General features: G+C 49.2%; 1 protein-coding gene across 13 annotated transcripts in view; it reads left to right on the top strand.

Moving 5' to 3' along the window:
• The window catches only part of Otof (otoferlin), a 95,665-nt gene that overhangs the window by 47,410 nt on the left and 22,482 nt on the right, over window positions 1–25,773 (top strand). For 11 of the 13 annotated variants that reach the window (XR_001784761.2, XR_376842.3, XR_376841.3 and 8 more), the window contains exons 6-12: window positions 8,051–8,124; window positions 9,446–9,572; window positions 10,086–10,140; window positions 15,993–16,124; window positions 20,617–20,679; window positions 21,116–21,200; window positions 25,390–25,549. Coding sequence is in view for 10 of the 13 variants with exons in the window: in NM_001313767.1 (NP_001300696.1) it covers window positions 8,051–8,124; window positions 9,446–9,572; window positions 10,086–10,140; window positions 15,993–16,124; window positions 20,617–20,679; window positions 21,116–21,200; window positions 25,390–25,549 (696 nt within the window). In the remaining 3 variants the exon portion in view is untranslated. Of the gene's footprint in view, window positions 1–771; window positions 817–3,850; window positions 3,904–8,050; window positions 8,125–9,445; window positions 9,573–10,085; window positions 10,141–15,992; window positions 16,125–20,616; window positions 20,680–21,115; window positions 21,201–25,389; window positions 25,550–25,773 lie in introns of those variants that run through there. The other 2 variants (NM_001100395.1, XM_006504209.4) reach the window with 2 other exon arrangements.

The raw sequence follows: 25,773 nt of genomic DNA, 5'->3' as shown, positions 1-25,773 counted from the left end.
CAGAGCTCCTGGCTGATCTGGGCAGCCAGAAACCTGGCAGTTGTGGGGCTCTTTGAATCACAGACTAATTCGCTTGCCCAACACAAAGCCAGCCATATCTAGCCTTGGACGGTGACTGTACAGAGGCTTCCAGGCCTGGGGTCTCTGTGGCCTCCCCTAGGCCAGGTCTGAGCCAGGAAAGTGGGTGAGCAGAGGAATAGTCATGAAGGTTACTAGATCTCTTTTCTTCATTCTCATTGACTCAGTCCTGCAGAGCCTTGGAAGAACATTCCAGTTTCTGGAAACCTCTCTGAAAGAAGATGGGAGTACAGCTCTCCTGTACCTCTGAGCCCTTTAGTGGCGGCTTGTGTACAGCACACACCCCTCCTCGTCATCTTTCTTCTCAGTGGCTGAATGCCCGGTCTTGTAGCAGCCTGGTCCCTATCTCTCAAATAGGCTCTACCCTCTGTGTCCCTGGAAGACCCCACAGCATGGGTAGGACATACCCCTTGTAGGGGAGCAAGGGAGGATATGAAGGAGGAAGAAATTTGGGGGACCCTACAACTCTGGAATCACTAGGCCTTCTCCTAGAATAAGAGGAGACTTGGGGGGACCTGGGACCATGACACTCCTACACTGAAGGCTTAGTCTTGAGATGTGAGGGGTCTGTGGGATAGGGAAGCCCCTGGGGAGGACTGTGGGGGTCAGCAGGGCCAGGGGCTGTGGTCGTGAGGGTCTCTGGCCCCACTCTCACTTGCATCCCCTTGTCTCCTCGTTTCTCCCCCTACTCAGCAAAGGCAGAGAGAAGACCAAGGGAGGCAGAGATGGCGAGCACAAGTAGGTGCCCCAGGCCGGGGAAGTGGCCGGACCTCTTCTTCCCCCTCTGGGTTCTTGGGGGTGATGCTCCCTTCTTTTAGTGTCTTTGTCCTTCTCTTCTTCACTGGCCATCCCTCTGGACCTTAAGGTTCCCTGAGAGAATGCATATAGCTGACGAGTGGGGAACACAAGAAGCCAATGTCCACCCTCGAGCCTAGGCAGCACTGTGCAGTTGAACATAGAGCCTTGGAGATCCAAATAAGACAATCTCTGAGCATGTGGCTGCATGGTGTAGCCAGCCAAACCATGAAGTACAAAGAGCTGAGCAGAGATGTCCACTCTCTTCAACCCCCACAATCTCCATTCCTCAAAGGGCACGCTAGGGTATGGAGGCATAGGGTTATCTGATCAGCTGGTCACAAGGACCCAGCAAGATTGGCTTGAGGTGATAGTAGGCTCCCCAAAGCCACACTGTCATCTGGAGACTCAAGAGTCACAGAAATTACAGTAATTTATGTCTTCAGGACTGATCACACTACAAGGGAACTCTGAACTTTGTGTATGGTGGCAAGTGTCAGTTCCAGAGAAAACAAGAAATCTAACTTCCTACCCAGAGTTCATGATGAACCCAGGAAGTTAAAACTGTCTAACTGGACTCAAAACCAATTAATTCTTCAAATGCTAAAAACCCAGAGACGTAGTCTATTTTTCGTCTTTAGAAATTAAACTCCAGAGATATGAAGAGATTTGCTAAAAACTGTGGGCCCAATACTTTAAAGAATAATTTACAGTTGTGTCTGTAGTAGTCTGAGTTGATCCTGACAGGTGTGTCTGTATATGTTAAGATCCTAGGGAACGTGGAACCTTGTCCACTGTGTTGCCCAAATCATACTGAGTTTTGGTCATGCTTGTAATAATTGCATAAGTTATAACCATGACCACTGGGCAACAGAAGCAATACGCTGTGTGTGGAGAGTACCACACGGAGAGATAGAGCAGTCTGCCAGCTTCTGAGAAGAGGAGAGTGTGTGGCAGGGCAGAGAGAGTGAGGGGTGGGGTCTGAGTCCCAGCATGGGTAAGAGGTGGTAAGGACATTGATCTGGGGGTCTTTCTTAGTGAGAAGGCCAATGACCCTGTGTTTCTCTGTGGCCACTTAGATGTCAATGGCTTACCCAGGAAGCACAGCTTCTCTCCCTCAGGTTCTCTCTGAGGTTACCAGGCCTCAGAGCCCATCCAGCTCCCAGTCTGTCAAACTGGCTTGATTCCTGTGACTGAAGCGGGGGTAGACTGGCCTCACAATGCAGGCCCATGGCAGGTCCCGAGGATGTACGACCTCCCTGGCCCTACTTCATCTTGTTTCTTGCTGTCCCATTACCAAATGAGATTAAGTCAGCTAGGATGTAATATTATTTTAATGTCTCCGAGAACTGGGAATGGAATCTCTAAGATGTGATTAAGCAAACTGAAACTCTTCATCCTGAGAAAAGAACACTGTGAGAAGAGTTTGCAGATCATGGCAACTGTGCGGCCAGGATGGTTGGTTTATCCTTGGGCTGCAGAGAGATCAGAGGAAATAGATTTGACCTAGAAAAGAACAGGTGTTCCCCCATGGGGCGATGGGAAATCTATTCCCATGTTAGTGTTTGTTAAAGCTTTGCCAAAGAATTGGCAAACAGGAAGAAAAGAGGAGCCAGATTCCCAGGTCAGGAGGAACACTTGAGGGTCTCACAGTCCCTCTGGTACAAGAGGGACACATGGACAAACAGGCCAAATGGAAATGGTATGGTCCCTCTATTAAGGGACAGTCTGGACCAGGGATGTAACTCAGAAGTAAAGCCTTGCCTAGCATCTGGGAAGTGCCAGGATTGGTTCTCTAGCTCTAAAAATATAAATTAGGGGCTGGTGAGATAACTCAGGGGCCAAGAGCACTCGCTGCTCTTCCTGAGGACCCGGGTTCAATTCTCAGCACCCACATGCAACTCACAACCATTGCAACTGGAGTTCCAGGAGATCCAGCACCCTCAGGGAGCACACACAGCCAAAACACAAGTGCATCTAAAATAAAGAGAAATTATTTTTAAAATAATAATAAGTTAGTAAATGCATACATACACACACCAAAACCAAAATTTAAGTCAGCCTGTCCTTTACCCATGCAGAAAGCTATTCAAAACAAACTGGAATTCAACACAGTTTCAAATACATTTAAAATTATACAATTACCTGTAACCTTGGGGATAGGTAACATCTATCCATAGACAAGCCCTCAGGAGACAGAAGCAGGAAGATCAGGAGTTCAAGGCAAGCCTCAGCTTCATATTGAGTTAGAGGCCAACCTGGTTGAATTAAGAGCCTGTTTTAACAGGACAATAAAAAGACCAATGAGATGGCTCAATGAGTAAGTTTTAGTCACCTGATGGCCTGAGTTGGGTCCCTGGACCCCACATGGTAGAAAGAGAACGCCAGCTCCTCAGTGTTATCCACTGAGTCCCACGAGTGCACACAAAGAAGGAGGAAGGCCGGAGAAAAGAGAAGAAGGAAAAAGAAATAATGTACCTGGGGCATGGAAAATAAAAGAGAGGAGCCCATTTGAGGCCACTGAAATGTGTGCTCAGATTAGAAACTCTGGCCAGTGTAAACAGTGCACAGAAACCACATAGACCCTGCCTCTCGTGCAGAGCGCATGTATCCTGATTAGCTGAGGGCCGAGCCGTGAGCCTTGGCATTTCCAATTGAAAGTGTTTGCAGAGGAGAAGCCCTGGCTGGACACTGAGTGACTCCGTCTAGAGTTCATTTGGAACCACGCCTTCTAAGCCACAGCTTCCAGAATAATTCATAGAGCAAACCAATGAAGCAGTCAGGCTGCTGCGTTTCCCTCAGTGCATGCCCCAGGTCATAATGAATATGCAGCATCCACCCTTGAGCCCTGTGGGCATTGCACAGCTATCGTGACAGACTTCTGCAGTGAGCCACGAACAAGGCGAGGGAATTGTTGGGTACATAAAGGAACATTACAGTGAACACAGTGATTTAAACGCCTTGTCTCTAGAGAACTGTCAGTCTAGTTATATCATTCGGACCACAATAATCCAGCCACTGGAAGTAAATGTGAGTTTCTATCTTTACCTCCCGTACATGCCTAATAGTCGGGTTGGTTTTGTTTGTTTGTATTTTTATGTGTGCATGTTTTTTGTTGTTGATGCTTTGTTTGTGTTTCACTACATTTGTTTGTTTGTTTGGTGTGCGTGTGCACACATGCCATGGTATTCATACGGAGATCAGAGGGCAACCTATGATCCTCAGTTCTCTCCTTCCACTACGTGGGTCCCAGGGTTTGAACTCAGGTCACCAGGCTTGCAGCAAGCCCTTTTACCACCGTGCCAGCTCAGCAGTCCTTTGTTGCTGTTGTTTTTTATAAAGCAGTTGTCAGTCAGCTCCAACAGTTACAGGTGTGACTATGGCCCAAGTGCCAGGGTCATTGATAGAATGGAGTGTCATTTAGAAAGAGTCCCTTGGAGAAAAGTGCTCACTCTCACATCTCTCAAGCATTCTGAGCCTAGGAGTACAGACACACTTGGCTAAAGGTTTCTCTTCACAGAGCTGACGACTGGCTTGTTTCTGTGCCTGCTTCTCATTCTATCCTACCTTCTGTGGTGGTAGAACCCCATTAGAAGAGATGCAGAGTTAAAAGTCTTAGAATAGGAACTAAAATCACAAGTTAATTAAAAAAAAAATCTGTCTCCAATATAAGTCAACAATCTTTAAAGTGCCCTGATTAAACTAACTTTATTTTTTAAATTGTCGTTTGCCTTTTGCCCTTTGCCCTTTGCCCTTTGCCCTTTGCCTTGAGTGCGCTGCTTTCCAGGGACTAGCAGAGTAGAAAGGGCCTTCTCTATAGTGAGTCTCCGATGGGTCAACTGAGAAATCACGAAGGCCAGTGGTAGCAATGGTATCCTGCTCTGCTACCCCCAGGGTAGAAGGTACCACAGGCATGGAACCTGGACTAAGGACCACAGAGACAGACGGTGTCCGTCACTGGACATGTCAGCACTATTCACCAAACACACACCATTTTGAGACATCTCCAGGCACATGGTGCTGCCTGCAAGTCTGTTGGCTACATGGTCACATGACCCAGCCTTAGGAGAAAGGTTTTCTCCTTTGAATTTCTTTCAGGGTACAGTAGAAGTGGTTGGGTTAAAATATGATCATTAAAGATCTCAGTTTTTACTCCCCAAAATGTTCATACCAATGAATAAAGTGGCATTTTAATTAAAGGCTCATAACTCTCCAAGAATATCCCAGGGGTTGAACTTAAGTCACTCTATGGGACCAGCTTTAGAAAGCCACACCATCCTTCTGGGCTTCTAGTAGCAGCCCAGATTCCAGCCAGCTGGCTTCTCCAGGCAGGGCCTCTTCTGACCCACATAGCACTCAGATCCGCAGTCTCACAACCCTTCCACAAGTGTGGGGAGGTTCTGGTTGGAGCAGGCAGCCATAGCTATGCCATTGAATACGTCACACATACACATGACTAGGACTCTAGGAATAACCAAGAGAAACTTGTACAGAGGCAAACATTGAGAGCCTCGTGCCATCCATAACACGGGCCATGGAACAGTGAGCCCAGGCAGAAGAGAATCCCAATGCTGTGACAGGGTGGGCACAGCTGTGGGGAGAGTGTGAGTGCCCATGTGAGCCTGAGGCTGGGACTGTTGCAGGAGTCTGAGTACAGCTGGCACTCTGCGCTTTAAGCCCCCAGGATACTTCAGGCAAAGCCAGGCAGGACGACCGTTTCCTGCCTCCAAACAAGCCATTCCATGAGCTCAGCAGTCTGCTGGATGGTGTGTCGCCAACCATGTAACACTCACCAGTCTCTTCCAAATGTGCTGAGGTTTGGGTCATTTTTGAATGAGGGACTCTGTGTAAATGACATCCCATTCTGCAAATGGCACTGGCAATTGAGCCGCTGTCATAGCTGCAATTCCCCTGCTGCCTTTTCCCCAGTCTTCCTTTTGGTCACAATGCAATCATGCTCAGGGAGGTCCTGACCATGGAGGCAATGTGGCCAGGACACAGGAACTCCTGCAGGCCTACAGACATGAGCTTCAGCCTTCAGCCTCAATTGCTCCTCTTATGATAGGATGCTAAGAAGACTTTCTCCTCTCTGAGCTTTAATTCTTAACTGGCTGGATAAAGTTATACCTTTAATCCCAGCATTGGAAGGCTGAGACTGGAGGATCAGGAGTTCAAGGCCAGCCTAGGCTATACAGCAAGTTTCAAGTTTCAAGCCAGCCTGGGTTATATGAAACCCTGTCTAAAAAAAAAAAAAAAAAAAAAAAAAAAAAGTGCAAGCATGGCTCAAGAGGTAAAGGAACCTACCAGCAATGCTGAGAATTTCAGTCAGCTCCATCTCTAGGACCCTCGTGGTGGAAGAGAAGAGCCAATGTCCAAAAGTTGTCCTCTGAGCCATGGAACATGCATGTCCTCGCACTCTCTCTAAGTAAATTAATAAGTAAATAATAAATAAATAAATAAATAAATAAATAAATAAATAAATAAATAAATGTAATTTTTAACATTTAAATCCTTTAAACAAAATCAAAATCTAAAAATTAACTGAAGTCCCACACAGGTTAGGCCTGGATCACAGAAAATACCTTTGAGATGACATCAGCCTCATAGCCATTTTGTTCTTCGAGTCAATAGTTAAAACCACAGAAATGGCATTTGCAGTTGAGGGGCTTGGGGCTATAGCCCACTGGGTAATGCTTGTCATGCATACATAGTAACCCATCTGTAATCCCAGGACTCCAGAAGAGGAGACAGGGAGTCCCCTGAGCAAGCTAAATAAGATTACCCATTGAGAAACTAGACAACAACAAAGACGACGCTTGAGCCAAATAATAATAACTCCAAAGACATCAGCTTTCCTCTACAGAGTCCCTTTCTTCCTTTTCTTCCTTTTTAAACCCATAATACAAGGGAAAGCAGACAAATCAGGGTCGCCAGCCTCTTTAACCTGTGTCTGGGATAACAATGAACATATCTGTGAGTTGACACAACATGACAGGAGCAGTCCCTGTCCCATCCAGCACAGGATACAGACGTGGCTCACTCCATATCTGGGTTTAAGATACAACCAGGTTTGGGGAATGACACTGATCCCCCAACCCCAAGTAGAGGGGCCATCACAAGGACAGAAAGGTTTTCACCAACCTCGTGCTGTACAGCTTGCCGAGCAAGGATCTGGATGGCTTTGATGCCATGCCCAAGTCTCTGCAAAGAGAGGCTGACCCACGTCTAGAGGCAGGTGAGGATGGGCCTGTACCCACCCCCACAGGAGCCTGCAGTATGGCAGCCACACCCAGGAGGAGGAGAATGGGAAGCGAGGGAGTCAGATGTCCCTCTTATACAATATGAATGGGGTAATGGAATACTGTACTTCCCCCCACGGATCCTACTCTTGGTCTTTCCTGGCTCTGGGGACCTCAGGCTCGGCTGCAGGGACATCTCTGAAGGGCTGTGAGGACCCCTACCCACTTCCCTCAGCCCCACTGACTGCAAGACCCTTTGCCTGAGCACACGGCCACACCACACCAGAGGAAGAGGTAGGGGCTAGGTAAGAGATGGTGGTCTGCCATAGGAAGGCATAGGCAGAGGGGCAACCAGGATAAGAGAAAGACCCTTTTCCCTGGGGACTCGGGAGACTCTCCTGGCACAGAGAAGAGAGTAAGACAGGGCAGGCTCTACATACCAAAGCCACCTGGGACCTTAATAGCTGTCATCCATGGCTCCCACCTCAGCCTCAGTCTGTCCCTCTGCATCCCCCCGGACCTATGTACCTGTTCTGATAGTTGTTCTGGGCATCTGGCCGCTTTTCCTGTTCGCTCTAGTGGGGGTGCATGGACAGGAAGAAAGCTGAGGGACCTTGCAGCTCTCAGAGCTCTGAGAAAACAGGGCTTGGGTGAGAAACTCAAGACCCAGTCCCACCACAGGCCACTTCCCTGGTGAGCTGGGACTCCCACCTGCTCTTCATTAACTTGAAGCTGGTGCCTGGGAAGAAGTGTCCTATGTCCTTTGGGGCACACAGCCCCTAATTTGTATTGTATCTTGGGAAAAGTGAACGAGGGCAAGGACCCCCATCTCCTTTTTCTCTGAGTCCCTCGGGGACTGCCTCTTGTGTGTTTGTGCTTTCCTGCGTTTATCTATTCCCGCCCCACCCCCCTCACTCTGGGGGGTCTCCCTTTTACAGAGCGGGAAGGAGTGTGTTCTCGGCCATGAAACTCGGCAAAACTCGGTCCCACAAAGAGGAGCCCCAAAGACAAGGTAGGGAACGTGGTCCTGCCCACCATTCACACAGCTGCTGCAGCCACTTCTTTGAACTGTCACAATCGTTTAAGCCCGCCCTAGACTGAGCACAAATAATCTTCTTTCCCCATTGGACACTTGCACAGCCACTCGGGCAGGGTTTGGACTCCCGTTGGCTAGTCTGCAGGTTAGGAGAGGGAGGCATAGGACATTGAGCCTCTGCCAGGTGGATGGATGGGCTCCTTCTCCCTACATTCAGTATTTAACTTCACATGAACCCAGGGATTTAAAAAAAAAAAATTAAAGCTAGTAGCAAGAATGCAGCATGCTGTGCTGTGCCTGGCTGCAGCAGCAGACCTACCTCAGAGAATGGCCACTGGGCCTGGCAACTGGAATCACTGCTAAGAGAGGAGGCTGGAAGGGCACCTGACAGCCGTTGTTAAGGGGAGGCAAGAAGGATAGGTGAAAGATAAGGGGATGTGTGGGGTGTAGTGGGGAGATATGTGCACCCAGCATCGGGGCACGCCTACGTGGCTTATTGGCCCTAGAACTTTCTCTTCCCTAGACAGTTTTGGCTGCACTCTTCCTAGATGGAGGGTACAGCTTCCTGCTGAAACCCAAACCTATCATATCTGCATGGCTTTTCCAAATCATGCTCTCACCCCACTGGATCCATACACAGGGGTGCAGGCCTGAGCTCTGCATTCCACTGCGGACATCATCACGAATAAATTACTTCTTACACCTCGGGGGTAAAAAGTATCTGAATGCAATAATGCCCACGTTGATGGGTCCTAGCTACAAGAGTGAGTGAGTGTGTGTGTGTGTGTGTGTGTGTGTGTGTGTGTGTGTGTGTGTGTGTGTGGTATTTGTGACCTGCATCAGTAGCCACTCCATTTAAAAGCAGCCACTGTGATGAGCTGTGTGTAATAAGCTCAGGATGTTTTCTACTTTCTTCCACAAAGGCTATTCAGAGCTTAGAGAACACAGTTAAGTAAAAGAATTACATTCGGCTAAGACTACAGAAGAAAATAAGGCTAGACATAATGGCAATTAAAATGTTTTAAGGACTAAGTTAGACCCTGGCATGGCCATGCGCATCTTTAATTCCAAGACTTGGGAGGCAGAGGCATCTGGATCTCTGTGAGTTTGAAGCTAGCCTGGTCTACATAGAGAGATCCAAGCCAGCCTAGCTACATAGTGAGACCCTGTCATGGTTAGGAGAGCATGACATGTATTCTAAGCAAGTGCCATCCAATAAGCCAGAAATGTAACTCTCCTGACTAGAAGACAGTCCCCAGCCCTTCCTCCACCCACCTGCTCTTCTCTCCTTCCCCAGATGAGCCAGCAGTGCTGGAGATGGAGGACCTGGACCACCTAGCCATTCAGCTGGGGGATGGGCTGGATCCTGACTCCGTGTCTCTAGCCTCGGTCACCGCTCTCACCAGCAATGTCTCCAACAAACGGTGAGTGAGCCAGAGGCCTATATCCCGCCTGACACCGCCCTCCTGGCCTGAATCCCACCTATCACTGCCCTCCTGAGCAGGACCCACCTGCCACTACCCTCCTGGCCTACATCCCACCTGCCACCACCCTCCTGAGTGGGACTCGCCTGCCAGGCTTGAAATTTGGGGGCAGATAAATCAGGGCCTATGGGTAGCTTCTTTCTTTCTGTCCTTGCGTGTCCTCTGAGCTGTCTCCCTGTAGAGGTAGGGGTGGATCAGGCCCTTGAGCTTCTGTGGGTGAAGGGACATCACAGAGCTGACCAGTCCACATGTGACTCTGTTCACCCAATGGCCATAATCCTGTTGCTTTTGTCTTTGCTTAGTCTTCTCTGTTGGTGCCACTGAAGACATCTACCCCCTCACCCCCGTGCACCCCCAGTTCTGTTGGCAGAACTGAGTATATGAAAGTCACAATTTTGTCCCTCTGGCCTTTCCATCTCTCACACCAACCTGACAGTACATTCTCCTCCTCAGGTCTAAGCCAGATATTAAGATGGAGCCCAGTGCTGGAAGGCCCATGGATTACCAGGTAGGTGGGCCCAGGAATGTCTGAGCCTTACAGATTCTGCTGGAGTGTGGTGTCCCAGCCAGGTGTGTATGAGAGAGTCGGAGGTAAGAGCCAGGGCATCCTAGAGTCACATCTGAGGATAGAGTCTCAAAGAAGGCATCTGTCTGGGAGGCATTTCCCAGAAGCATTAAGGCAGGCAATTCAAACCAAAAGAAGAATGTGAGGTCTCTGTTTGCACAGCTCAGAGCTCCTTGAAGATTCTGCATCCATTGTTGAAAATCCTAAGGAAAGGGGATCTAGAAAAACAATACACACACCCACATGCACACACGATTTTTGAAGAATGTTTGGTGTGTTTTAAGTTGTTAAAACTGGAAGTAACATCAATCCGGTTTTTCTTCTTTGTGTGTCTCTATATCTTCTTAGATTAGTAGTTCTTTGTTTCTGAAACTAAATTTTAAAAGGCTCTGACCAGGGGGGTAGCCATACTACCGGCAGGACAAGGGCTCGGCATCCCTGGTGGCTACTGACAGAGACTTCGATGGCCTCTGCTTTGCAGGTCCAGACCCTCGGTCTTGGCTTTTCTCTCAGCCTGAAATCAGAGCTATGGTGAAGGGCTCACAATAAACAGGTGTCCAAGCAGGAAAAGCCTTGTCCCTATGTACAAAGTAAGAAGAAAGGCGAGAGAAGGCATCTCTCAAGACAGGCCCAGGCAGCCACCATGGCTCTAGACTCCCCTAACAGTAAACATGACCCAGTTAGATATCAAAAACTGTTGTGAGTATAGCCTTATTCTCTATGCCCATTTGCCAGGTCCCATGCACACTACCCTTATGCGTGAACAACTGCACCGCACCTCCCTCAGGAGATGATATAAAGGTCTAGAGAACCCCCACTGAAAGACAGGCCTGGCCACGTTTCCTGAGGCTTCACCTTGACTCCCTTCATGCTTGCTTTGGTTTGGTTCCCTCCAGTAACCTTTTTCTGTGATATTTAAAAACTAGCCCCAAGTCATGTCACATGATGCCACCCTGTGACTCTAGACAACCTCAAGCCTTTGAGTCCTGTGGAGGTTGGGGAATGTTGCCCCCTGCCCTATCAAAACCCAAACACAATGTCCTGAAGCATTAGGAGACGTTTCCAGGAGGCTGAAACCTGGGTGTGGGATGCTTCAGTGTGCTGAGACCAGGGAAATCCCAGAGACCCCACTCAGATCCCGTGCCACTGGCCTGCTGTGCAAAAGCACACAAAACTGTTGCTAATGAAATTTATTTCTTAAAGGCTTATTATAAAGCAGGCACTGTACTAGGAGCTGAATATGTTTCCATTGAGATTATGTCATCCTTACAACCATCCAACTGTAGTGGTTACTCCACTTTTACAGTAAGACATAAACCAAGAGTTACATGGCCACCAACCACAGGTAAATGAAGCCTGGAGGTGGAGTTCAGAGCCACAGCAGGCAGAGCTGCCTGTTCTCTGCAATGGTTGCTCCCTTGCTTGCTTAGCTCAGTACTTACATCTTCCTCCCAAACTGCTTCCTGACAGGGACTTTTGTGTCCCAGCTCAGATATGTCTACCTCTAAAGACTTTTAAACCTTCTGACTTGCACCAGGTAGCCCATCTCACCTGGCAGCGCTGTGTCTCCTGACAGGTCCAGCCACAGCTCACCCATGCGCATTTATCCACCGTGCAGGAGGGAGCAGAGAGGATTCAAATACACAGTAGTTCCACTTCCAATAAATACGGTGTACAAATCCATAAAACCAACTGCTTTTCTCTCCTTTGAGGAACTTGGCTTCAATTAGTCAGAAAGACCTCAAAAAGTGTGCGGCAATGAAGAAGGGTGAAGAGAAGCTAGCAGAACCCAGGTCCAGGTGGGATTCTGAGAGCCAAGCCAATTGTGAAGGAGTGGGAAGAGACCCCACACGTGTGCAGCATGCTGGGGACAGTTAGAACAGGTGGAACATTATTCTTCTTTCCTGGTTATTGACATCTTCAAGGGAACACGCCGCTGTCACCTGCCTGGGGACGTGTGCCTCCCCCAGCTCTCCTTGGAGCACACTCAGGAACCTGGAATCTGTCTCTTGATCTCTCTTCCTGAGACTAAGTCTTAACATCACCTCCAAACAGACCTCCAGTTTCCAGCATCACTGGGTCTCCCAGGCCAGACCCAAGCCCCACCCCCACCTCTGCAGTGTTCCTGCATTCTCTCCCCTTGGTCTCCTTGTCTTCATATTGCCCCATCCACTCTACCCTCCCTGTCACCACCAGAGTGATCTGCCTATCTGGTCATGTCATACTTCTGGCCCTGGAGGCAAGGGGAGATGAAGACCTCTGTAGAACTGCAGTTCCATAGGTGTGAGTGGGCCTCCCTGTCCCTTCGTCCTTCTAGCTTCCCCTGACGTTCTGATGCACGCATGAAAAGAGGTTCCCCAAAGCAGGTCACAGGGCACCATTATTTGTGGGGTCCTTCAGGACATTTGAGTAGTTCCCCCCACCCCAGCCTTGTTCCTTGCTTTGGAAAAGACTCTTGGGAATTCTAGCCCTTGCCTCAGCAGGAGGGATGGTGAGTTAGCCAGAGGGGCCGCCTGGTCCCAAGGTCCTACCTGTGGCTCCCTTTGCTCTCTGGGTTTCCATCCTGGAAACACGGTGCATGAGATGGAAGTTTCTTTGCAAAATTTCCTGAAATTTTTAATTGACTTTGTAAATTGTTTTCTCAACATTTTGATGACTGGATGGCCCATCCCCTCCTGCCAAAAATAGAAGATGAGTGCATTCTAACGTTTAATTACAAGTGTCACACACATACACCCCTGAAGTAGCAGCTGGGGAAGCCATGGAAGTTTGCCTCCCTTCTACCCCAGTACCACGCTCCTCACCTCTATCTCACACTTCCAGGCTTCCCCTGGGACCACTGTCATCTAGCAAAGCGCATCCCCTCCGATGTTTGTTCTCCCATCTCTTCATTCCTTCCCGCCCTCCCTCTCCTCCTCAGTACACCTCCCACGGCTACTGTGAGCTCCTGGCTGGGTCACTGCAGCCAGCTATGCTCCGTTGCAGAAGATGAGAAGATGAACCCTGAACAGAGGAGGGGGCAAAAGATGGAATGTGTAATGCACACATAAAAACCAACCACCTTCTTGGCATGGGGAATTTACTCTCAGCTGGCACATCTGGCCAAAACAGAGGAGGGGGCAAAAGATGGAATGTGTAATGCACACATAAAAACCAACCACCTTCTTGGCATGGGGAATTTACTCTCAGCTGGCACATCTGGCCAAAACCACACGTGTCTGTTTCCCAGGCCTGAGTTATAGCAAACCTCTTCCTTTTGAGGGGGGGTGGGTGGGTGGGTGGGTGTTAAATGAATTTTTAAACCATTTGCATAAAAAGGTTTATGGATCTGGAGATATAGCTCAGTGGTAAGAGCACGGACTGCTTGCTCTTCCAGAAGACCCAGGTTCAATTCCTAGCACTTACATGGCAGCTCACAACTGTCTGTAACCCATTTCTCAGTGATCTGACACCCTCACACGACACACATGCAGGCAAAACACCGATGCACATAAAATAAAAATAAAATTGTTAAATTGTTAATAATTTGTTAAATTGTTAAATTTGATTGTTAAATTAATTTAAATTGTTTAAAAAGGTTTCTGGAAGTTAGAACTCTATGCACTACTGTGCAAAGAATATTCCAGAAGGACTCCTAGTGTCTCTTCACAGTAAACTTCTCGGCGCTAAGTTAATTAGCCCTGTTTCCTTTTTGGCTCCCTGAAGAAATGGTGACTATTGAGACTCTTTCAAGCGTGGATTCTAAGCATTCCCCGGCCCCCTTGGCCTCTCACATCCCAGAATAGAAGCGGCTGCACACAGAGTTCAAGTGTTCTTCTGCTCACGGCCCCTTCTGTGTTTCTGTGCCTTCTTGGCAGTGGTCTTATTGGTGTTAAGGTTTCTATTTTTCCTAGCATCGTTTCTGATGCGTGGATTTTTCTTGGTCTTCAAGCTATTTATAAGACCTTGAGGAACACAGTAGATGGTAATTTTAGTAAGGATTCTTTCTATCTAAAAGGAGAAAATAATTCTCCTGAGTAAAATCATATTTAGAAGTTGCACTGAAGCATAACAACTGAAGTGCCAGAGACCCAGATGAGTGGCACCACCAGCTGCCCTTACAGCCCAGTTAGCTAGCAGGAAGTGCTGACAGAGCCAGGAGGCTTTGGGTGGAAAATGCAAGTTCAAGCATCCTGTGGAGCAACCTGAAGCATCCACCAACCTTGCCTCCTCAAGAGATGGTCCCTAGGCGGGGTAGCTTCTGTCTAAGAGGCCACCTATGCGCTGTCTCTCATTTCATGGAGTTTTCACCTGTGATGTGCTTTCGGACCTGCACCATCTCGCTTAACCCTCACTGGACAGAGACTCAGCTTGGAGCTGGGGGTGTGCAGCTCACTGAACCCACGGGATCCTCCACATCCATTCCTGCACATCTGTCAGGCTGAGGCTCAGTTCCAAGACCAGCAACCCAAATCTGTACCTGCCTGTATTTTGCCATGGCCACCCTAATGGGGATTAAACCCTCCCCCAAATCCAAGGCAGGAGCTAAAGGCTTGAAATGGAGACTCAGGAAGAATAACAGTTGTCTCAAAATTCACACTCCTTCCTCCCCTTCCCCCTTCTCCCCTTCCTCTCCCCCCTCTCCTCCTCCCTTTCCTGTCTGTCTGTCTGTCTGTCTGTCTGTCTGTCTCTCATTCTCATTCTTATATTTTCAGTTTTATATATACATATAAATACATTTTACATATATGTGTCTTTATATACATCCTTTTGTTACACATATCTTTATATGTATGTGCATATAAAGATATAATGTATCGCTTGTGTATATTATAAGCTAAAATATGTATATACTAATTTTAAACCTATAAGCCAGTAATCATTTATCATAAGATCTTTGAGGAGCAGAGGGTTTATTCTGACATCTCCTGTGCCTGTCCACAGCAGGTGTCCCTAAATATTTATTGATAAGCTAGACAGCTGAAACAGGGCTTCCCAGGGTAGAAGCTAAAGGCTGCAGAATGTCACAGTAGAACTCACACAACATTCTCTATGCAGGCCAGAAGGTTAGACTCTGGCAACTCAAAGAAATTCAACAGAGGGAGAGGGGACTGGAACATGGGAAAGCGCCCAGCTTCCAGAAAGCCAAGGACATCTTAGAGGTTAGCAGCGTAAACAAGAAACCCTGGACAGGACCCAAAGCACGTTCAGGGAGATGGGAGCAGCTTGGCTTGTTTAAGAGGGTAGGGAACGGGTGAGGCAGGCTTCATGGTCCCTTAGCAGAGCCATGGCACTGAGGAGAACTTGGAACCCAAGAATCAACCAGAATTTTTAGGGGTACGTTGTCATCTTGTAAGTTCATGAAGAATCACTCAATCAAGTTTCAAAAAGAAATCATAACTTTTTAGGAATAGTTTACTACTGGCATTACAGCATCCATGGCTGAACGCGCTGCCTGTGGTAGGCTGGGCATGCCTGACCAGCCGGTTTAGGAAAACTGTTGCTGGACCTGTCTTTGGCAACTCTGGCAACTCAGATCAGGGGTCTGGCCTGAGCACCAGGATCTGGTAATGTTTCTCCCTTGGGTGATTTGGTAACACTGGCCTAGGGGTCACCAGCCTCTCACTTTTCTTGGTGCAGATATCCCAGGATCACCTAGGATATCAGAGGCCGTAGTCAACATGGAGCCTGGGGTCTCACTCCAAGCTGGACTGGGTCCTGCAGTTCCTAGCCCTGCTGCCTGCTGCCATGTTCCAGGAAGACTAGACTCTAGGATGGCTGCATTACTCGGTGTATCCCTTCTCTCCCTCCTGCAGGTCAGCATCACAGTGATTGAGGCTCGGCAGCTGGTGGGCTTGAACATGGACCCTGTGGTGTGTGTGGAGGTGGGTGATGACAAGAAATACACGTCAATGAAGGAGTCCACAAACTGCCCTTACTACAACGAGGTCAGTGCCCCCATGACTTAAGGTGGGAAAGGGGCGTCCTGACAGGGGAACAGGAGCAACTAGGAGTTGAGACAACAGAGCCACCAGCCCCAAGGTCTTGACCCAACCTCTTACATCCCAGCACACTGCATACCACAACCTCTGCACCTCCTCATGGACCCCAGTCTGGCCCTGCTGTAGCTACAAGTCAACCATGAACTGCTAGCAATGCCCGTGAACCCCTCGTAGCAGTCACTGTTGCTGTCCGGGTCTGAACCTGAGGGTAGCACAGCTCACACCAGTCCAGCCCAGGTGCCACTGGTACCATGAGTGAGTCCTTCCAGGTACTGAATCTCTCCTACACCTATAGATACATCAATACCCATCATAGGGATACTCTTGCCCATTCCACTTGCAGGGACACTGAGACTCCAGGGCCTTGCTGCTCATGTTGTGGGTATCTTCCCTTTCTACTATGCTCCCTTCTTGGTCTCCTGAGCCCCTAAAAGGCTTCTCTCCAGAACACAACCTTGACTTCGGCTGTGAGAAAGAAAATGGCTGCTGCTACCTCCACTTGAGACTCCCTGGGGGTGAAGGGTGAGGGGTGAGGGACCTCAGAGACTTAATAGTTTGATCTCCCCATTTTACAGAGGAGATAACTGAGGCTTCAGGTCAGAAAGAGCCTTCCTACTGTCCCCAGGGAGCTGTGGATGGGATAAAGCCCATATTGACTGCTGGGCTCCAGATGGAATCCCATCATGATTGGCCCTTCCCTGATACCTGAGCACATTCCAACTATCTAAAAGCCTGGGTGTCCTGGGCTTCCTGTCCTAGAGGGAGTACCCAGTCTATCTACCTCAGTGACTTCAGTTAGCAAGGAGGACCAAGCTAGCTCTAGCCATGCATCCATGTCCTGTGCCCTGCAGTGTAGAAAGAGCTGAGGATGCCCTTGGGCAGCTGTGCACCGACAGGACCCAGGAACACTCCTGTCTAAGCTTGAACAAACTTGAACAAACTCCTGTACAACCACAGCTTACTGTGTGTCCCACTGGCCCCGGGGACAGAACAGTACTGCTCAAGGGCCCTCCGGCCCTGAGTGGAATCAGGATATCCAACCTAGATATCTCTGATTTTATATCAGGACACATTCCTGACTGGAAAACCTCTGTTTTAGACAAGGGTCCACTTTCCTCTGATAACAACAAATCCCAGTGGCTCTCTGTGGTTATTTCATAATGGTGAAGTCACACTTGGCTGACTTGGGAGGTGGTGGTCAGCTTGCTTCAGATCTCTGTACTTCATGTTTCAGTCAACTTGCTTTTATGCCTTCCAATGTAGCTTCCCAGCTCTGGGCTCCCCTAGCAAACTCCTATTCTCTCTGCAGGGACCCATCTCAAATGACTTTGCCATTGAGTACCCTGCCCTGCCCTCTCTGAGTCAGAGGTCAGCATCCTCTCTGTAGGCAAAGGTTAAGAAACCCGAGTTTAGAGAAAAGAGACAGGAACAGAATCAGGGCTACTTGGCTTTATGCAAAGGAGCACCCCCGTTACCAGGATGAGCTGGAAGTTGGTCAGAGATGATCCGAGGGGAGGGGATGGTTTTCAGCTGTGCTCTTCAACTGCGGTTGGTTTTCTGTGTTTCTATCCCTGGGTGGATAAGGGGCTGCAGGTCTCCCCTACCACTCTCTCAGCTCAAAATGCCAATAGCAAGCCTCCTCCCTGTAGCAACTAAATATTCGCAGATGTTGGCAAATGTCTCATAAGGATTAAACTCACCCCCAGTTAGGCCTACTCCACTGCCCTGCATTGCTCTCATTCTTTGCAGCCCCAAGAATTCTAATTCTTTTCCTTTTCAGTGAAAAACATTGTCATAGTTAGGGTCTTTGTTGCTGTGAAGGGACACCATGACCCAACAACTCTTATAAAAGAGAACATTTAATTGCGGGGGAGGGCTTGTTTACAGGTTCAGAAGTTTAGTCTATTATCATCATGGCAGGAGCATAGTACTGGAAAAGTAGCTGAGAGTTCTAAATCTGGATTCACTAGCAGCAGGAAAAGAGAGAAACATTGGGCCTGGCTTGATCATTTGAAACTTCACACCCCACCCACGGTGACACACTTCCTCTGAGGCCACACCTACTCCTAATTCTTTCAAATAATGCCACTCCCTATGAGCCTATGGGGGTCATTTTCTTTCAAACCACCACAAACATGCCCCCAGCCATGAATAGGTATGGCTCTTGGAAAGTTCTCTAGGAAGTAGAAATCTCCCTCTGGCTGCGCTAGAACAGCAGAGGCTGGTGGGAACCATCAACTGACTTAACAAATCTCTAAGCAGTTCTGGGAAAGAATCATGCTCAGGAAATACAAGGACTGTGAGTCCAGCCAGCTCAGAGCACAAGGGGTCCTGGCCCGGGTTAGCCAGCTCCTCCCATGGGTCTGGGCCAGTTCCCACACCTGGCCTGGGAGCTCATCAACACAACTTTAAGCTTCCTGGGAACAGGGGGCTTTTGACATTTGTCCTTCCATAATGACCTGGCCCCACATGGACCAACACAAAGCCCCTTCTCTATCCACATGTGTGGTCTAGCTGGTCACTGGGTGACCACTCCTCCTCCTGTCACCTTTGCCATGGTCCCTTCATCCCAAAGGATCTAGCCATGTGCTATGACCATCATTCTGCCTTTGCCTTTTTTCTGGCTCTTTCCTTCTCCCTTGCCCATGTGGCGCTTTACTGCAGACTATCCTAAGCACAATCAGGACACCCCATGGACACCCAAGGACAGGCCGGGTCTGTCAGCCATCACCTAAGCATGGCTTTCCTCCGCTTCCAGGTGGATCTCCAGAGATCTCACATCCTGGTGTGAACCGTCCCCATCCTCTCAGTCTCTGTCACATCCCTGTCACATCCTTCATCTCATTGCCCCTCCTTCCCAGGAGTCCCCATGACACTCTCCCAGTTCACGGTCTCTCCAGAAGCTTTTCCCAAGCTTCCTAACTTGCCATGACTTTCTTGACCCACCAAGAAAGTCTGCTGCTTCCTAGAGCCCTGTCTAGAGCAGTCTTCTCCTCTGGTACTCTTCTCAGTGTCTCCTCCATCCCGCAGCTTCTGCCACCATCCTCGTGCTGGTGCTTCACTTCCAGATCTAGGACCCCAGAGCTGCAGACCCTCACCTCAGCCAACACCCCTGAGACTTACCAGCCATGTACAGTGAACATTTACTGTACTCTTATCAACTGCACAACTGAGTCCTGTCATTTTGATTTTATACCCATGCCTCCCTGGTTTTGTGTGGTCATGCTCCTGGAGTAGGAGGGCATGGTGGCCTAATGTCACTATCCCCATAACACAAGGGTAAATTGAAAGGAAGCGATGACCCAGCAGTTAACAGCTAGATGCCACTGGCTTTATAGGCAGCACATCAGCCCACAGGGCTTAAGTGTTAGCTATAAAATAAAGGCATGGGGGTTAGAGAGGTAGCTCAGAGGTTAAGAGTATTGGCTGCTCTTCCAGAGGTCCTGAGTTCAATTCCCAGCAACCACATGGTAGCTCCCAACCTTCTATAATGATATCTGGTGCCCTTTTCTGGCATGCAGACAGAAAACAGTATACATAATCTAGATAGATAGATAGATAGATAGATAGATAGATAGATAGATAGATAACCATATCACAGATTTAAACAGGTTTTTGACAGTGACTATTGACTACTCGGGGTATTTACTCTAACCGAAGCCCTGTGGTAGCATTAGACTCTTCCCTTGCCCACAAGTTCATCAAAGCAGCAGTAACTGTGCTCACTGCCCACACCCTTTCCCCATCCTGGTGCATCTAGGACAAGGATGGGGACCATGAGTGAGCATGGGATCTCACAGCAGATGAGAACAATGCACAGAGCCGCACTTCTCTTTTGTTACCAAGGAAGTGCTGTCTCTCCCTGAGTGCGTCCTCCTGAGACCCGCTGAGTTTTATCTTTGAACACTTCCTGGGTTGGGGTGTATTTCCCAGGTAGCACTTGGTTTGCTGGTTATCTGTATGCCCTTTCACACCGTGGTGTGCCTCACAGTCCATAGCCTGCTTGATCCTGTAACATGATGCTCGATGTCCACACCCCTATGTTACAGTTCTCTGGGGGTTATGCCAAAGAACACATGTATAAGTCTATACTACAAAAAGGACAGAACTTGCAGAGGGCTCAGATTTGCTGGCTCCTTGGTCGGGGTTCTTCTACACACAGCCTATAAACAAGTACTCGGCTTTTGACATTGTAGCACAACATCATCTACAAATATGGTGGGCTTCCTGCAAAATGAACACAAGTAGTAAGAAGACGGTTCCATCCCCTGGTAGGAGACGGGGCCCTACTCTTCACCCATTCCGTCTCTCAGAACTCAGTAGCTCACCACTACTGCCCACATGAGCTTTGAGCCTCATGGGAAATGAGGGACACAGGCAGGCACTGCTCGGAGGGAGGGGCCGCCAGCCACAGCACTCTGCTCTCTCTCCCCCCCAGTACTTTGTCTTCGACTTCCATGTCTCTCCTGATGTCATGTTTGACAAGATCATCAAGATCTCGGTGAGTGGAGGGCTGCTGAAGCTAGTGGGCAGGACCACACTGACTAACGCAGGACCTCAGCACGGCCCTGTAATGTGCTGTTCATAACACAGCAGCCCTATGCCTGGATGCATGGCTGGCCAAAGGGGAACAGAGAATGGATATTGACCCCCTCTTGCCCCTTCAGCTGGATTCCTCTGTAAAGTGTAAAACCTACTCATATATGTAACGGCATTGGGGGGAGGGGAGCATGGCGTTGGGCAGGAGAGGCTGATGCTGAGCTTTCAGCAAACCAGCCCTGTTCCCTGCCAAATACCTTCCCACTTTACTAAGAAAGATGGAGGTAACACTATCTATCATCAGTGGGCCCTGCCCCTGCCCCTGCCCCTTCACACCCCATCCCCAAAGGCTACTCCCTGCAGAGCCTGACTGGCTGCTTGTGATTCTGCTCTGGAAGGTTATCCATTCTAAGAACCTGCTTCGGAGCGGCACCCTGGTGGGTTCCTTCAAAATGGATGTGGGGACTGTGTATTCCCAGCCTGGTGAGTAACCCCTCAAGAACTGGCTCGTGCATGCAGCTCCAGAACATGCTTGCTATTTGGCTCCTGGCATCCATCAAGGAGCACAGACACAGCCCACTGTCCATGAGTAGGGCAGCCACGGGAGTGGCAGTGAAACCGTGTGCACTCTACACACAGATGTAGGAGTCGTGTGCGCCATGTCTGATAGGTGTTTGCTCATTATGGGGGAAGGGACCTGGGAATAACAGTACAGAGAGGTAGCTCAAATACACGTGGTACAGGAGAACATCACCTCCCCTGTGTCCTATGAGAGCAGTTATACAGAGGGCAGTGAGAGCCCTGGAGGGGCCGTGCCCACCCACTGCCTCTGGCTGGCACCTGCTGAGCAGAAAAGACCCTGCTGTCCTTACAAAATCCCCATCACCCCCTGGCAGTTAAGAGGCCTGAGACTCACAGATGTGCCAGGGTTTGGCCCAGCCAATCAGCTAGTCAGGGGGATACCAGGGCATGTGGTATCCAACAAGTGAACCACCCAATCTAAGCGTGGTAACAACCAATGGCAAGTGTAATGCACAACTTTGGGGCACTCTGGGCTCTAAAATCGCTTTTCACAAGGGACCCCAGTTACCCTAGGAGCAGCTATGGCAAGAAAGGCTGTGTCTGATTATAATTCCACAGGTACCTATGGCCAGCGCTGTATAGAGTTGGTATGGGCACCCCAAGAGTTGGTATGGGTACCCCAAGTGATGGTCTAGAGCAACAGTTCTTAATCTGTTGGTCGGGACCCCTTTGGGGTTGAATGACCCTTTCACAGAGGTCACCTAAGACCGTCAGAAAACACAGACATTATGATTCGCAACAGTAGCAAAATTACAATTATAAAGTAACACTGGAAATAATTTTATGGCTGGGGGTCACTACAACATGGGGAGCCATGTGAAGGGTCACAGCATCAGGAAGGCTAAGAACCACTGGTCTAGAGGGCTTGTCACTAAGTGGCCAACTTGGGGATATCCATGTCCCTGAAGTGAAACTACTCAGAAATCAATAATTACCCTACAAGGCCCTTTGTTGGTGACAATACAATCTCAATCCAAATTGTCACATTTGACATAAATCAATTAAATAAATAAATCATAAATCAATTAAAGACACAGTAACATCCCTTCAGCTTTACAGAGGAGCCAATGAGCAGAGAGAAATGGGGAGGGGCTTGGAGGAGCCACTCAGAAGTAGGTGAAACAGTTGGCATTTTCTTGTGGCCCTAATAACACTCAGCTGGTGCCCACTGTAACAGTGACTTGTATCAGGAGATGTGAGTCTAAGACATGAACTCATGGGTCAAACCATTCCAGATGTGTGAGACCTCAAAACACCTGTAGGCTATCTGTCCAGATAGAGAGCTGGACTGGGGGTGTATCTCAGTGGGGTACTTGCCTGGCATAGCCAAAGTGCTGAGTTAAATCCTCTGCCCTCTATAATCCAGGTGTGGTGGCACACAACTATAATCCTAGCCCTTGGGAGGTAGAAGCTGGAGAATCAGAAGTTCAGGGCCATTCTTAGCTATATAGTAAGTACTGTAACTATGATTCATGAAAAGAAAGAACAAGCCGGGCGTGGTGGCGCACGCCTTTAATCCCAGCACTCGGGAGGCAGAGGCAGGCAGATTTCTGAGTTCGAGGCCAGCCTGGTCTACAGAGTGAGTTCCAGGACAGCCAGGGCTATACAGAGAAACACTGTCTCGAAAAACCAAAAAAAAAAAAAAAAAAAAAAAAAAAAAAAAAAAAAACAAGAAAAGAAAGAACGATGGATAGGCCCAAGGTGATAAGGAGATTTACCTTAAAGTAAGAGGGAGAGCCTGTTCTGATACCCAGGCCTTCCCACAGCCCCGTACAGGATGGGAGCCTCCTGGGAAGCAATGAGCTACACTTTGCTACATTGCTTCGCAGGAGACAAGCCCAGCCGTGCCCATAGGCTTGAGTGCTGCCAGGGTCTCTGGAGATGGTCTCCTCGCTAGGCCAAGCATCAGCAGACCTTCAGCCAAGATAGAGTGGGAACTTAGTATGTGCCCACAGTGATTGAGTTCTGATTGAGAAACTGCTGCTGAGGGCAGTGGTGGAGTGCCCCCTAAATCCCAGCACTCAGGAGACAGAGGAAGGAGGATCTCTGAGTTCGAGGCCAGTCTGGTCTACACGGAAAACGCAGCTGTTATGGAGGAGGTGGGTTCAGACACTGGACATGTTCCAGTAGGTCTAACTTCTCAATCCATGTAGACGTGGTTGTTCCTGTCTGACAGTAAGGAAATCGAGACTCTCCAAGTCCAAAACTACTGTGGAGTAACTGTCAGACAGAAGTTGAGCTCAGGCCTTTGTGGGCCTCTGCACTAGGGTAACCCACTCCCAGACTTACTGCTCCTCCCGGTAACCTTCCAGAGGCATGGCCAACCTTGGCTTGATTGCAAGTGCAGGAAATTGCTTGCTGCTGCCCTCTGCTGGAGATGAGTTGTAGTTGCCGTGGCCAGAGCTACCCTTTCCTTGGTCGCGGCTCTCCAGTTGTTCTTGCTTCTCCAGCTGGAGATTGCAGCCTCCAGACTTGAGGCCTCAGAGACTATGAACCCGGTGTGCATCCCACACAAATGCCCCTCAGCTGCATCCCTGACCCTCAGCCAACCAGAAGTGGGACACTCACACCCAACTCTATTTCATGTATGTCAGACCCAAATCTGCCGCCTGTATTTTTTGCCACCTATAATCTTCAGCCATGTTTTTTCAGGTTTATCTTCCAATAGCTTTTGGGTTTAAAGGTAAATTCTGTTTTGCCAGAATTGTGATCTTTCCTTGCCAAATTCACTCAGTTTCACCCAACCATGTGCATGCCTTTTCCATCTACCCACTCATACAAACATCCACTCCTTTGTCCACAACATAACAGACCCTGCTATAAATTAGTCCACCCACCATCTATTTACCCATACATTCCCAAGGCCAGCGGGCAGCCACACTCAGCCCTTGTCTGTCTCGCCAGCTCCTTCCTATTTATATCTGCTCAGAGCCATGAGGTCCAGGAAACTATGGCACCCTCCTCCTGAGGCCACCAGCTCATCAGAGGGGCCCCAGTGACTCCAAACACTAAGGTTTCCTGGCCCCTCAGCACCCTTGACTCTCAGTTGACACTGCTATGGCCATGACCGTCGTGACAGCTGGGCCAGCCGACCCACACACACACAGGCTGTATTCTGCTCCCTTCCCCAACCTCAACTCGAGGGTGCCACTGGGCTCAGAACCTTGGAAGACACAGGTGGGAAGGGAGGGGAGCGGGGTGAGTTCTGAGCCCCTGCAGATTTCAATTCCTGCAGGAAACTGTTAAGCAGGTCTCCCCACCTCGTACCTTATCACTAACTTTAAAATCAACCCAGTGGGGACAAATCTTCCTAAAATGCCTCCTTTGCTGACACTTGTACCTTTCTCTACACTGTCCTGTGGCCTGGGGACACCAGAAGGCACACTGCTAATCTCTGCACCAGTCTCAACATGGAGACAGGCATTGCGTAGGTGATTTCTGTGGTGGGGGGCATGCACACGGGACCCTGTGAGCACTGAGAGGTCAGGGCCTATTCCTCTGAAGGGGTCAGGGGACGCTGCATGGAAGAGGAGACTCTTGGATAAAATGATCCGTTTTCCAGCTAACTAAGGAGGAGGAAGAAGGCGAGGACATTCGGAGCAGACACAATGACCTAGAGTTTGGCTCTGTGTAAGCTCAGGAAGCAATGGGTACTTTGCCTGGACAGTCCTGGGGTGGTGGGACCAAGCAGGGAAGAGAGTAGCATTGCCACATGTTTGGCTTCACCTCAAGACACGGAGAGACTCAGAAGGGCTGAAAGGAAGAACATGATAGGTAAAGCCTCTATTATAGTAGGCCCTATCTAGCAGCTATGGGGGCCAGCTGTAGCAGGGACCACAGCAGAGACTGCAAGCTGTGAAACTGACTTGGAAGCAATTCGGAGTCCTGACACTTGCTCCTGGGCAGGGTCTCGCTCAGCCCTCTGCCTGCAGAGGCCCTCTGTCTTCACTGGCTGAATGCAACCAGAGCCATGGCCTTGAGTCTCCTGAGCCTGCAGCCTTGAGCTTGCAAGCCCTAGCAAGCACTGAGCTTGGACGCCCTGTGGAATCCTGGGATAGATGGTAAATGCAATGCCCTTCCACCTCTGCAGAACACCAGTTCCATCACAAATGGGCCATCCTGTCAGACCCCGATGACATCTCTGCTGGGTTGAAGGGTTATGTAAAGTGTGATGTCGCTGTGGTGGGCAAGGGAGACAACATCAAGACACCCCACAAGGCCAACGAGACGGATGAGGACGACATTGAAGGGTGAGGCTCCATCTCCCCTAGAGACCTGAACACAAAGTTCCCCCAAAGGAAGCTTGTAGAGTGGTCTGAACCCAGAATTCTTACCATTAGCCCCCTTACTTCCACACTTCACCCTGCCAGTCTCTCCTCTGGGGCCCAAGGCAATGTGGTCACCGGGGTTAATGGAAGGTAGTGCTTTGACATCTAGACTTCCGGCTGAGAAAGCTGGTGGGAAGAAGAGATGC

The sequence above is a fragment of the Mus musculus genome, chromosome 5, assembly GCF_000001635.26.
Source record: "Mus musculus strain C57BL/6J chromosome 5, GRCm38.p6 C57BL/6J".
NCBI lineage: Eukaryota > Metazoa > Chordata > Mammalia > Rodentia > Muridae > Mus > Mus musculus.
The sequence above is the reverse complement of the archived record's forward strand: the minus strand, read 5'-3'. Positions and strand labels throughout refer to the sequence as shown.